The sequence below is a fragment of the Neovison vison genome, chromosome 7, assembly GCF_020171115.1.
Source record: "Neovison vison isolate M4711 chromosome 7, ASM_NN_V1, whole genome shotgun sequence".
In the NCBI taxonomy this organism is placed as follows: domain Eukaryota; kingdom Metazoa; phylum Chordata; class Mammalia; order Carnivora; family Mustelidae; genus Neogale; species Neogale vison.
The window spans coordinates 1,986,163-1,999,865 of NC_058097.1; the positions used below are offsets into that span (position 1 = coordinate 1,986,163).

At 59.9% G+C, this 13,703-nt stretch overlaps 1 protein-coding gene across 3 annotated transcripts; it reads left to right on the forward strand.

Moving 5' to 3' along the window:
* Nucleotides 1-227: 227 nt before the first annotated feature.
* C7H16orf95 (chromosome 7 C16orf95 homolog) lies at nucleotides 228-11,433 on the forward strand. 3 transcript variants are annotated; one of them, XM_044255601.1, is made up of 7 exons: nucleotides 228-391; nucleotides 1,163-1,264; nucleotides 1,837-1,977; nucleotides 5,223-5,369; nucleotides 6,083-6,119; nucleotides 9,228-9,432; nucleotides 11,174-11,433. In XM_044255601.1, exons 3-7 carry the CDS (start codon nucleotides 1,837-1,839, stop codon nucleotides 11,190-11,192), a joined length of 549 nt encoding a protein of 182 aa, XP_044111536.1. In that variant the 5' UTR covers nucleotides 228-391; nucleotides 1,163-1,264; the 3' UTR covers nucleotides 11,193-11,433. The 3 variants fall into 3 exon arrangements, with proteins under 3 accessions (XP_044111536.1, XP_044111535.1, XP_044111537.1); XM_044255600.1 differs by having other exon boundaries at nucleotides 1,214-1,264; XM_044255602.1 differs by lacking the exon at nucleotides 228-391 and adding an exon at nucleotides 398-527 and having other exon boundaries at nucleotides 1,214-1,264.
* Nucleotides 11,434-13,703: the final 2,270 nt, after the last annotated feature.

Here is a 13,703-nt window from a genome sequence, read left to right on the forward strand (position 1 = left end):
GCCGCCATATAAGGGCACATGCCTAGAAGGCAGCGCACGATTGGCTGAGCTCGGGGGAACCAGGCGGTGCTCCGGAGCCGTTGGGCCGGAAGGGTGGGGCCTGAGGCGGCCAGCTAGCGGAAGGGGCGGGGCCCTAGATGGGCGGTCCCCGTGAGCGTGCGTGCCTGCGTGCTCGTGCAGGCTCGTGCGTGCTCGTGCGTGCGCGCGCGCCGCTGGCGGGGGGAAGCTAGACGCGTGAGGGGCCGCTCGACTGTGGTCACCCGCCTCACGATGGTCACCACAGCCTCTTCCACAGCGGCCCGGCCGGCGTCGCGGCGGGCACTTCCGGGAGCCCTCGGGTGTCCGTTGGGTCTGTCGGCACGCACTCCCCCGAGCGCGGCGCGTCAGGCAGGTGCGTCCCTGAGCCCCGCTCGCCGGGCCGTGGACGCCGCAGCCGGGGCGGCCCCAGCCGCGTCCCCGGGCCCCGGTCACTCCGGCCCAGCGGTGGCCGGAGCGCGTAGGCAGGGCGGAGGGAAGCCCACGCTGACGTAAGCACCGGACGGCCGCGTCGTGTTTCCCGACCGAGAGCCCGGGGGTGGGGTCCTGAGGCTCGGGTGCGTCCCCCGGGCCGCGGTCAGGGACCGTCCGTCCGTCCGTCCGTCCGTCGGCGGCGCTTCCCCGGCGGGGGGGAGCTGCTGTTGCCCCGGGTTTGGCACGAAGGCCCGGGATGAGTCCGTCCGGCTGACCGGCGCGCGCGCCGAGAGAGCCGGCGTCCGGCGGGGCTGGGGTCGGGCCGGGCTGACCGGCGGCGCGGGGGCCCCGAGAGCGCGGGGTCGCGGAGAGCGTTCGCGTTAGGAGCAGGGGACGCGCCCCCGGCCGAGCGGCGCTTCCCGGGTCCCGGGTGCGCCCCGACCCCGGCTTCTGGCCGCGTGTGCCGGGGCGCGGGGCGGGTCCTCGTTGCGGGCCGCTCCGGCTTCGCCCCCGGCGCCCTGGGGCCTGTGCGTGGGCCGGTCTCTCGGCGCGAACGCTGCCCGGCGTGGCCCGGGGCCGGCGCAGGTGCCCGGGCGTGGGGGCCGGCGCGAGCGCCTCCCTCCCTGCAGCGCGGCGACCCCACTGACCCGGGGGGCGGTCCGGCGGCGCCGGCCCGGGTCCCCACCCGGCAGCCCCCCCTCCCCGCCCGCAGCTCCCCGCGCGGAGCCCAGAACTTCCTGAGCCTCGTGTCCTCGCCTTCCAGGGAGAGCCGGCCGCAGACCTCGGGACGGAGGCGAGCCCCGGACAGCCTTCGGTAAGGGCGGCAGGCTCCGGGCAGCCGCGGCCCCGGAGCGGGGAGAGGGGTCCGCGGACAGCAGCTCGCGGGGACCGTCCGGCCCGGGGGTCTGGGTCCCGGCGCGTGGGCGGGCCCCGTGGTTCCGTGAAGGGCCGCCCGCCGCCTCCCCCAGCCCGGGGAGGACGGCACCGTCCTCGGCGCACCCGCTCCGGGCATCAGCTTCTCCCTCTGACCCCGCCGGGGGTGACCCCGGCCCCTTCCTGCCGCGGCGTGGGTGTGGGGGCCGTTGGGCATGGAGAGCGCTGCCGGCGACCCGCAGCGGAGACGGCCGCCCGCTCCCCGCAGCCGGTTGCAGTCCCAGCGCGGCTCCCGGAGCGCGGCAGGACGGGCCGACCCGCAGGGGACTCCGCAGACTGAGCCGGGGTAGCCCGCGCCTGCCCGGCTGCGGGGGAGCTGGGGGGCCGTTGCCTGCCCTGGGCAGCCTGCCTCAGCCCTGGCTCTTCCGGCGTGGCTCCCTGTTCCGGGAGCTCCTTGGTGCCCGTCGCCCACGGGGAGCAGGTTTGACTCTGTCTTTTCTGTGTCTTGCCCAGATGTGTCCTGTCCCCAGCACCGTCCCTCGAGAGCCCACCTGCTGTGAGTGCCAGGCCAAATTCGGGGGCTTCCTGCCGGTGCCCAGGGTCCAGGTGGCCTTGCCTTACTGGGTCCCTTTGTCCCTGAGACCCCGAAAGCAGGTAGGTGACGTGGACCAGGGCTGCTTCCTCCGAGTCCGGGGTGAACCTCAGGGGACCGGTCACCCCTCGAAATCGTAGATGTTACGTGAGCAATTCCTTAAGATTCCGGGGAGACAGTTTCTATGTTTTTCTTTTAAATCCAGATTTTTCCAAGAATTAGGTGTCTAGGGTTACGACGGACGTGTGGTAAGTGCTCGTGTGGAAAGTGTTCAGTTTGCTGAGTCTTGGCAGATGTCCACTCTGAGACCGCTGCTGCCGCGGAGCTGTCCCGAGGGGGTTCCGTGCGCCCCTCCCCTCCCCGGCGTCCCCGGGCAACCACGGATCTGTTTCCGGCACCCCAGCTCAGTTGGCATTTCTTCGGGTTTTCTGTGGACGGAATCCTATAGCGGGTCCGCGGTGGCCTCGGTCACTCCCTGGGATTATTTCTGAGCTTCCTCCACGTGGTGGCCGCGGGGTGCCGGGTCGTGTCCCTCCGATGACGGGACCGCCATGTCTCCACAAGTTCTGTCTGTCGCAAGCCGAGCTGCTGGGGACGCGTGTGGCCGAGTGTCTGTGTGACCGCGCTTTCCTGTCTCCGGGGCAGATACCTGGGAGCGGACTTGTCGGACCGTGGGGCGACCCAGCAGCGGGTGTTGAACTGTTCTCCCGAGGGCTTCTCACTGGACGTTCCCAGCAGCAGCGTGAGGTGCCACTTCCTCCGCGTCCTCGGACGCGCGTGGCTCGGTCAGTCTTGTCGGTTGTAGCCGTCTTGGTAGGTGTGTCTCCCTGTGCCTCTGTTGGGTGTTTCTGTAGTCACAGGTGACGCCGAGTGGCCCCTCCGAACGCTGTGGCATTGGCACGTCTTCCTTGGTCTGTGTCTCTTCAGATGTTCTGCCCATTCAGAAACGTTTGGTTGGGGCGCCTGGGGGGCTCCGTGCTGAAGGGTCTGCCTTCGGCTCAGGTCATGATCTCGGGGTCCTGGGATCGAGCCCCGCATCGGGCTCTCTGCTCCGTGGGGAGCCTGCTTCTCCCTCCCTCTCTGCCTGCTTGTGATCTCTGTCTGTCAAATAAATAAATCTTTAAAAAAAATTTGGTTGTTTGGTTTTTTTTTTTTTAAAGTTCCGGGGTTTTGAGAGTTCTTCGTGTATTGTGGGTACGATCGTACCTCCTGTCGTACCCACTCGTGTGTTTGTAAGCATTTCTCCGTGGTTCTGGCTTGTCCTTTCGATCCGTGGCTGGCGTTTTGCACAGACCCTCAGTTTGAAAGCGGACGAGCCCACTTGATCCGTCTGACCCTTTCCCGGACCCCGCGGTGCTGGGACGTGCTGTCCAAGGATTCCTGAGAGATCCTAGCGTGCGCCAAGGCAGGAGGGTCTGCCCGGCATTTTCTTCCAGACGTGCTCGCGCTTACAGTCACGTTCCGGTCCGCCATCCTCTTTCGGTTCGTTTCGTGTGCGGCTGAGGTGCGGGTCGAAGTTCCGTGGTTTCCGTCGTGGTGCCCGGTTGTGCCGGTGCCACACGCCTTCTCCACGGGCCGGCCCTTGCACCGTTGGTACAAACGAGCCGTGCGTGTAGCCGCGGGTCTGTGTCTGGACCCTGTTCCGTCCGCTTCTCCGCCCGCCTGCCGCTGCGCCGTCTCCGCCACTGGGCTTCACACGGGGCCGGTGCCCTCCGGTGCTGGTTCTCTTCAAGCCGCTCATTCTGGTTTCCTTGCGTTTCCGTGTGAGATTTGGAGTCCGTCTGCCAGTTTCCACGGCAGCTGCCCTAGCCTGGGGTGTTCTCCCTGCTCCTGCTCCCCTGCACCCCACGCTCATTCTGTGTGCAGGACGGCGCCGCGTAGCGAGGTTCTGGGCAGGACGGGTCTGCACTCCCAGCGCCGTGCCTGCGGTGGAGAGCGTGCCCAGTGAGCACCATCGCTCGCTTGGTGGGGGGCGGAACTGGCCCAGATGTGCCTGTCCCGTTGGGCTCTTGTCGTGCTGGCAGGAGGTAGGGGTGGACAGAGTTTCCTGGGTTCTCCGGGGCCTCTTCATCTCCTCCTTCGGATGAGCTTTCAACCCCTCGGCCCTCCCCTGTGGGGCCTGCGCTTTGCAGCATGTCGCACGCCTGCTCTGGGCCACATCCCCTCCACCTCGGAAGGTCAGCAGGGCCTGTGCACAAGCAGGTTTTGTGCTCTTTCTGACATGAGACGTGAGCGCGTGGCGGGAACTTGACCGTGGTACAGGGGGGTGCCTGACCTGTGCCTACACTGAGGCTTCCCCGTGTGGCCCGGAGACGGGCTGTGTGTGTCTCCTTTCCTTAGGGACATGGAACACATTGCCCAGCTGCCTGGACTTCAGACTGCAGTCCCTGTCATGGTGAGGGGCTCAGCTGGGTGGCCCGGCCCCACCTTCCCCTGATCTTGGGGCCACTGTGCAGGTTCAGACGTTGTAGAGGCCCGTGTGGTCTCTTTGGCCAGACCTGACTGCTATCCCGTGCCCCTTGGCCATGGGCCAAACCAGTGCATGGTCTAAGGAAAGTCCGGGCGTGGGCTCCACGCTGCCCTCCTGCCGGAAGGAGTGGGGGTCACAGGGCAAAGGGCAGGGCTGTGGGGAGGGTACAGAACGGGCCAAGGCCGTGACCCCCCACAACTCATGCTCGGGAATCGTGGCACACAGATTCTCTGTGCAGACGGCACACGGCAGCGTGCTGCGCCTGCAGACTGTTTCCCACGCCACGTCATGCCTCTGCATTCACTCGCGCCAGGCACACAGGTCTGCCTCGCCCTTTCCAGAGGCTGTCCCATTCCCTGCTGTCCCCGTGTCCCTCCCAGACAGGCCCCTGGGCCACTCCGGCCGTGCTGCAGCTAGTGTAGTCACGAGCGTCGTTTGGCAGATGCTCACGTGTCCCGAGTGAGGTTGCTGGACCAGACGCTGTCCGTGATAGACCCTGGCCCGTGTTTTCGGGAAAGCTTTGTAGCCAAGAACCCTGAGGCTCAGAGAGGCTAGATGTTGTGCCCAGGAGCCAGTCCCGGAGGCCTGCAGGCTCAGGACAGAGCCATGTCGCCTGCCTGCGATTCACATGTCCCACCATGGCAGCCGTGCAGACCTTCCACGGCAGAGATGCAGGCGGCCCCTGGGAATAAGTGGGGGGAGGCTTCTCCCTCCGCTGGGTGGTTGGGGTGGGCCTGTGGGAGGGCACAGAAGAGGAGCTCCCCAGGGCCCTGTCCCAGGGCGAAGATTTCTGGGCCACAACCCCTTTGGACCTTCTCTTCCCTCCCTCTTTGTTAGATCCAAAAGATGGTCCGGTTTTATATCCCCAAAACCTCCGAGGCATGCCCCTGCTTATGCCACCGCTTTGGGGGCCGGCTCCCAATGCCTAGGGATCAGGCCGTGATGCCCTACTGGGTGCCCCAGATCCTGAGGCCTCACAAGAAGGTAAGAGGGAGGCTCACGGTAGCGAGGCCCCAGAGGGACCGCGGACACCCAGAGGGCTCTGGTGTCTGGGGTCTCCTGGAAGGCACAGTGAGGGCAGTAGAGTGCAGGAGGTGGGCGTGTGCAGGGGAGGACCAGCTTGGTGTCCTGGGGGTGCCGGGAGGGTGGGTCGCACTGCTCTCTGGAGGGGGTCCCTCATTGCTGCCCCCAGTTTTAGTGCCATCTCTCCTGCCTCCTGCTCTTCCTTCTTCTGCTCCACCTCCCTCACCTTGCCTCAGTGCCCTGTCCAGCCCTCTGGGCATCCCTGGAGGCAGAGGGCAGAGCCAGGAAGGGGCAGCGCTCTGAGTTACTATTTCTGGTTTTCTGCTCTGTCTGCGTTCCCAAGGCTCTGGGTTCCAGGGCAGTGACTACTGGGGTTGCTGGCCAAGTCCAGCCCTCCTCAGTCCCACGGCCCCTTCTCTCCCATGCTTTCTGGGTGTCCTGGGTGGTCGGGAGAGGCTTCCTTTCTGCCTTCACCCACTTATCATTTGCTGGTTTTCTCATTAAGAAGCAAACTGTCCCCAGAATTAAGACTCAGAGGCACATTGGAAGGGGACCATGGCTTGTATTCTGAGCCGGCCACAGCCCTTTCCTGGTGTCCAGCCAGATCCCTGGGCCCACCTTTCTGTAGGCCACCAGACTGGGCTGACACATCTGCCCCCATTCTTTTCTTTCAGGTGGTGAAAAGGCCGCAGAGTTGTAAAGGCATCCAAGGTAACCGAGCATACATGTCTCATCCCCTCACTACCCGAGGAAGGTGGGGTCTCATGGTGGGGATGGGGAGACTTCTCTCATCCCCAGATGTCTGTAAATCAGAGACGGCCATGTGGCACACAGACCGCGTGTTCACCCCCTTGTCTTACCAAGCGGCACTAGCCACCTACCATTTTCCCGCAGTGAACGAGAGAAGCCTTACGCTCTGACGGTCTGTCTGCGTTGGCTTCCAGGGTGAAGCCGATTTGCAGCCTGGAGTTCGATGGTGTCTAAAGCGTATTTTCTTTTAAGGTCAAATCTTGCATACTTTGTGACGTGTGTGTGTGTGTGTGTGTCCAGTGTATACGTACGCACGCATGCCAGTGACCTAGTCAGTGTGTTTGCTAACGGTCTGGTGCAGCTGCCCGCGCTGACACACGCAGGACGCACTGGACGTGCATGACGGCGGACTGAGCCACTTGTCCCTTCTGCGGTACACACACACGTATGTGTTTGAGAGCTAGTGTGCATGCGTGCGCATGTTTCCGGCAGCGGTAGTACACACCTCACTTCCGTGTGTTGGTGGTGTAATGCGTCTCTGCAATAGAGCGTGGTCGGAGAGGCACGTGTTTGTGAGCTGGTGTGTTCTCGTGCACGCGGGTCAGCTTGAGGGATGACCTCTCCATTCCACCTTTGCTTTGTCTCTAAAACAAGTGGGTTGGATGGCTCTGGGAGGCCATGTCCGGCGCCGATGGCCAACGTGGATGCTTCCTCTGTGTTGCGTGTGAGCCAAGGAGTGGGCGTGCTGGGTGGTTTGGATCAGGTCCTTCCCTTCCCAGCTGTTCCCATGCTCTGCGTGGTGAGCCCCTTTGCTGGAATCTGGGAAGGAGGGGCATGGATGGACGCCGGGCTAGGACTGGGAGCCTGTGATGGGTGAGCAGTTTGGCCTGCCCAGAAGCCAGGAGCAGAGGGCTGAGTGGGACAGTGCCCAGGAAGCGAGTGGCCACCAGCCAGCAGGCCCACCTTGTAATGCGGCACAAACACATACTTTCCCGGGTCGTAAGAGTCACATGATTAGGAACAGCGCGGATGTCCACGGCTTTTGTCGGGGCAGTTTAGAGGCATCTATCGAATTATTTTTTGAGCTATAATTGCCATAGAATGTCATATTAGTTTCAGGTGTACAGTGTAATGGTTTGATACTTACTTTTGATACATTTTTGTGAAATGACCAACATGGTAAGTCTAGTTAACATCTGTCACCTCATATAGTTACAAATTTTTTTTTCTCATGATGAGAACTTTTAAGATCTATTCTCTTCACAACTTTTGAGAAATACAATACAGTATTATTAACTCTGGTCACCGTGCTGTACCTTAGAGCCCCAGGTTGTATTTATTTTTTAACTGGAAGATTGTATCTTTTGACCACTTGACCCATTTCTCCCATCTTTCGGTTTTTGTAATGTGCGTCGTCTTTACTCCGGCAAGCCCTTGTCAGGGTGACGTCTGGTAGACACTCCGGCGTGCGTGTCTCTCTGCAGCAGTGGTGTCCTTGGCAAGGTGTCCGAAGCAGCTGAAGTGTGTCCCGGGGGAGGATGGACGTACGTGGGTGTGTGTACGAAATGTGGCACCTGCCTTGGAGAGCTCGCAGCCCTCAGGGACGACGGGAGGGTGCCCCAGACACACTGCAGCGACGAGAAATAAGTTGCTGCCGGCTGCGGAGTTGCCCCCCATTCCCGTGGCCCCGAAAAGCTGAAGCCCTGTGTGGCTGTGGTTGCGGGCTGGGGGTGTGTGTCTGGACTGACAGTCACGGTTACCGTGTGGGTGGGAAGACAAGAGTTCAGGAACCCATGAGCAAGACGGGGGGCTGGACTTCCAGCAGCAGAGCCAACAGCAGCAGGCTGGCTCCGGTTTGGGGGAGAGAGCCAGAGTCCCTTTACGAGAGGAACCACAGCGGGAGGACGAGAACAGTGGGAGAGACTGCTCTTTTAACTGTATAGTCACACAGGTACGGGTTATTTTTATTGGTGGCTTTTGGCTTTGAATACTCTGCATCTTTAGGAAAAGCTAAAAGCTCAGCTTATTGAATCATGTGCACCAATTTGATATTTTCAAAAGCCAGTATTAACTTTTTTCCAGTCCTTGTTTAATAGCTCAGGCAGTTTTTACGGACGATGAGTCGAGCCCTCACCCATTCAGGCCAGAAGGTGTTCTCAGGACAGGACTGAGAGCCCGGGTCTCACTGGCACCAGGACAGTTAGGATCGGTCTCCCTTGAGCTTTGTACAGAGTGATTTAAAAATATGATTTAAGAAAAGCAATATAAAACTACTTTCCTTAGCTTCAAACCCAGATTATTTCCATTTTAAAGAGAAGAATCTGTATTTCTCATCTTGTATTTTCTTTGTAAAGAGGGGGCTCATCTGTTTTTCTTCCCTATGTTTTTGTAGTAGGATTAAGAAAATAGTGTATTTTATATCAAGCATGCTTTTACCCATTAGTATAATTGGAGTAGTAACATGGTGTGCGATGTGACAAAGTTGGTGTGTGGTGTGTGTAATACATGAATGTGGTGTGACTTGTGGGCCTAGCACGTTAGTAGTGTAACCTAAGTAAGGTGTGGTGTCCGAAGGCTCCCATGCTGACCAAAGCAGATGTCAAAGGCTCGTGTCCGGGAAGTGGAAACACTGGAATCCCATTTGTGGTTGTGGTTTCCAGATACTCAAACCCCATGTTTCCATCACTGAGTTGTACTCATTCTCAGCTTCTTGCCCATCTGTTTCATCTGAGCTGCATCCACCGGTTCCCTCCTCCAAAAACAAAACAGAAGATTAATGGGAAACACATGCCAGCTAAATTCTGAATTCTCTCATCCATAACTGGTTGGTCGTGTGGCTGTAAGGGATAGAGGCGCCGGCGCGAGCCCCACAGTCAGCCCAGAAGGAAGTAAACAGCAGTGTTCTCTTCATCTGCTGGATGTCGGTCGGTCCACACTGGGGCTGGGACCAGCCTTGCTGGGACCCCTGGCGTCCTCACCCTGGGTTCTGGAGGGTTCTCCCGTGTGTGGTGTGCACGTGCGGCACTCCGTGCCCACTCTGCCCAGGTCCTGACTTGCTTTCTCGCCTAGAACGCCCCCTGGACTTGCACTCCTGGTACAACCGCTGGCAGATCTGCTGTGACGGGCGCCTCCTCCTCAAGTGGCAACAGCTCCAGGCCCTTCACCAGCACGAGCCACTGGCCCCAGAGAGGGGAGTGAGCCCCCCGGCCCCCTTCCTGCCCTTCAGCCTCCTCACCCTCCTGCAGGTGGTCCTGAGGGTCGTGGTGGCCATTCGGTGAGCAGGCTTGGGGTGGGGGCCCTGGGGGTCCTGGGCCCATCTCACTCCCAGGCTGTTTGGGTCAGGGGCTGGGGGTTCAGCTGAGTCCGGGTTGTGGGAGAAGTTGGCTGTGGCCGAATGAAGGGTGAGGACGGCTGCGGCGGGCTCACCATCGGAGTCGCTCACACCTTCCACACGGCTCTCACGGCACCACACACTCCAGCGTGAGCGTGCAGGCACGTCCGGGCTGACGGCGGGGCACTGGGCATCTCGGGGCTGCCCGACTGTCTTTCGTCCGCTCATCCCTGTGGCCTGGCACTGCTTCCAGTTTGCACACGTTTCCGTCACCTCGAGGTCAAAGGTAGCTGTTAGAGGCCGCTCACCCAGCCAGCCCGCTGGGGAATAAGCACAGCTTCAGGCCTGGGGACTGCGGCCTCTCCCCTTGCCCGTTCCCAGCCGTCAAGGCTCCATTTTGGGAAGCCGTTGTCCCAGCCTCGACCCCAGAAGCCTCACTCCAGGACAGGCAGGGCTGCTTCATTCGGTCTCCTGCTCAGGCTCTCCCATCACACCTGTGCTGGGACGTGCAGATACACAAGTGCATCGGCGTGTAAATGCACACGGGTCAGAGGGGTAGATGTTGACTTGTTTGCTTGATTGTCTGTCTTCGTGTCATTGTAAGAGGAGTCTTCTAGAAAGTGTCCAGTATCTGAAAGTGGTTGTAGGTGTCCTGTCCATTGTCCCCGTTGCTGCTGTTCACAGCAGGGGTAGCTCTGTCTTTGTGTCTGGTCCTGGCTGGAAGCAGAAGCCCCCCTCCCCAGCCCGCTGCACCCTGCTTGTCTGCTCTCCCGGTGTTGCCTCTAACCCCTGTGATGACAGACGGTGTCCCAGGGCACGTCTGTGTGCAGGTGCCTGTCTGTGGTGTGAGCTCTCCGGAAGGCCCGGGGCTGGGGGACAGCAGCTTTGTGGGGGGCTGTGCATGAGCTCGCGTTCCTTCTTTGCTGTGTGTGAAGATTCATCTTTGTGTGTGTGTGTGTGTGTTTGCTAACTCGAGTCGGACTCCCTGTGCGCACTCTGGGAGGAGCAAGGAGGGACTCTCGGCTGCAGATGGTATGTGAGGGAGATGGTCCGGGCAGGCCAAAGGAACAGCGCTGGTGAGGGCAGAGGAGGTGTTTGCCTCAGAGCCAGGCTCCTTGGGCCGAGCCACAGGTGCCAGCTAGATGCTCAGGAGAACTCTCTTGTCTGGCTGGGGTGTCTGCAGGGTGCTCTGTGAGAGTCCCCCAGACGAGACACCAGCTTATCTCAGGAGAAGTTGCCGGCTGCCTGCAGCCTGGCCTGGCAGAGGTTTAGGACTGTGAAGGCCTCTGCAGGGGAGGTGAGCTCCGAGCCTTCCCAGCAGGGACCCTTGGAGGGCTGAGACTGTCACACTTGCCTTCTCGATGGGGCCCGCCGCAGCCTCCTCGCATGGTGTCCCCTTCACAGCTGCGGAAGGCGCAAGGCCGGGACTCTCCTTCCTGCCCCGAGGGGGAGAGTGGGCTCTGGGGGCCGAGTGCCCCATCAGAGAATCCATGGCTGGAAGTGGCATCACTTCCCTGTACCCTTTTCCTGCCTGGGCTCCTCAGGGACTCAGACGGCATCCCCCTCTGCTGCCGGGGTCCCCCGCCTTCCAACCCAGGGAGGCTCCCTGCCAGGTCCTGCCCGGGCAGCGTGGGCTCGGCGTGGGGCCCAGTTCCGAGTAACTGCCTTTCTCTTTGCTTTCCAGCCACTTGTTTTGGTTTTGAAGTTGGAATCTTCAGCCACTGCCGAGAACATCAACGAAAATGTCAGTCATAATGAAGGTCTTTAACGAGAATGTCAAGTCAGGGGGAGTGTGTGATAGCCACCGTTCTCTCAGGCCCTAGAAGTCACACCCGGGGCTGGGTCCAGGCTCTCAACAGGCAGTGCTTCGTGGCGGCGCAGCTGCTGTGGACGCAGGGGAGACTCCGGCGAACGTGGCCAATAAATGTTATTTGTGAAGCTCCAGAGTGGTCCCTGATTGAACGCTGACACTGGTTCCTCTCTGTGGAGCGGGGCGTGTTCTCCAGCCTGGTGTCCCGTCTCTCTTCCCTCTGCCCAGGTTGGTGGGGACAGCAGGCCCACCGGTGACAGGCCGGAGGTAGGGTTGGCACCTGTGTCAGGTGACACTCACCTTAGCAGGTCGCATGAAATTATGCGAATTGATGTTTTTATAAACTGTGGTGTCATTTGCATCATAAAATCCATCTTTTTACAGCAGATGGTTCAGTGGATTTTCGTGTATTTACGTGGTGGTGCAGCCCTCCTCCTGCTGTCTTAGTCCAGACCCGTGTGGTCACCCCAAAAAGAGACCTCTCCTGTTTCAGTCCTTGCCTTGTTGCCCAGCACCTGGCAGCCGCTCACCTGCTTCCTGACGTTTCCTGTGCTGGACGTCTCCCGTGCGTGCAGCCCTGCGGCAGGTGGGTCGGCTGTGCTGGCGCCTCTCCGCGCACGTGGTAGCCCGTGTGAGCGCCGCGTTCCTTTCTGTGTGTGTACACGGCAGCTTGCGGGACCTTGGGGTCATTTCCGCGCTGCTTCTGTGTGGACGTGTTCCTGTTCCTCTCGGGTCTGCGCCCGTGAGTGCCGGGGCGCAGGGTGACCGCCTACCGTGTCGCGCAGCACGCTCCATTCTCCACAGTGGAAGGCTGTGCCATTTCGCGTGCAGGTTCCTGCCCGCCGGGCAGGCCGGTTTGGGTTTCCCCATATCCTTGCCGACGCTTGTTAGCCCCGTTTGGGCGATAGCCGTCCTTGTCGGTGTGGAGCAGTGGCCCATCACGGTTCTGATTTCCGTTTTCCTGACGGCCAGTGACCTCGAGCGTCCGTCCGCGAACTCGCCAGCCATTTGCGTGTCTTCCTGGCAGAGATGTCTGTTCCGACTTGTCTCTGTTTTAATTGGATCGTCTGTTGTTTTCATTGTTGGAGTCTGTTCTGGCTGTGTTCTGGATCGTAGGTCCTTACCAGATGTGTCATCTGCAAGCATGTTCCCCCGTAGGTGGTTTTCCTCTTGACGATGATGACCTTCAGAGTACAGAAATTTTTGATTTCAATGAAATGCAGTTTTCTGTATTTTTCTTGGCTTGCTGTTTTTTCTTAGGTTAGATGGTCATATCTCAGACTGTTGCTTAATCCAGTGTCACAAAGATTTACCTGTTTTCTTTCTCTTTTTTTTAGATTTTATTTATTTATTTGAGACAGAGAAGAGAGCACAAGCGGGGTAAGTGGCAGGCAGAGGGAGAGGGAGAAGCAGGCTCCCAGCAGAGCAGGGAGCCCGACGTGGGCTTGATCCTAGGGCCCCGGGAGCATGAGCTGAGCTAAAGGCATTCGCCCAACTGAGGTACCCAGGTGCCCCTGCCCATGTTTTCTTCTAAGAGATTTATAGTTTAGCTCATTCTTTGGGGCTCTGATCTATTTTGAGTTAGTTTTGTAACTTTTGTATGTAGCCTGAGGTATCTGTGTGTGGTGTTCTTTGGTGAGTAGATCCCCGTTGTTCCACATAGCGTTCTTGAAACAATCAAATTATAGAAATGGAGAACAGACTAGTGGCTGCCAGAGGTTTGGGGTGGAGGCGGGTGGGGGGCGGAGGGAAGTCGGTGCCGTCACCCAAGGACAACGTGAGGCATTCTGTGGAGACGGAGACATCCTGTATCTTGACTTTACTGGTGTTCTGGTTGGGAGATGATGCTGCAGTTTTGCAAGATGCTACCAGTTGGGACACAGTGGATGGGAGTAACGTGGGATCTCTGTGTTCTTCCGTGTAAGTCACGATGAATCCACGATGACCTCAAAATAAAAGTTCAATTAAAAAGGAGTACAGTTCGCTTTGGAAGGTTTGAGAATACAGAAGAGTACGGAGAGGAAAGTGGGAGCCACTGAACCTCCCCTCACCCCTGACCCTGAGTTGACTCTGTTGCTGCCTTGGCAGGAAGGGACGGACGGATTCCCACAGGCGCTAGACTGGGTAGAATGTGTGAACCGCGGCGACCGCAGGAAGAGGGCAGAGGAGGGGCTCTAGGCCGGGGAGGACTGAGGAGGACGAGGCTGCCATGGGGCCTGGGGCTGGCCCCGTGGGGCATTCGAGTGGGTGGTCCTGGGAAGCCTCCAGGCTTCCCTTGAGGGCATAGTGGTGTTTGGGGCCCATCTGGCCTAAGGGCAACACTGAGGGTGTCCGTCCACTCAGCAGATAGTTATTGGCGCGTCCTGTGCGTCACCCCTGGCGGGGTGAACGCCGGACGTGCCCC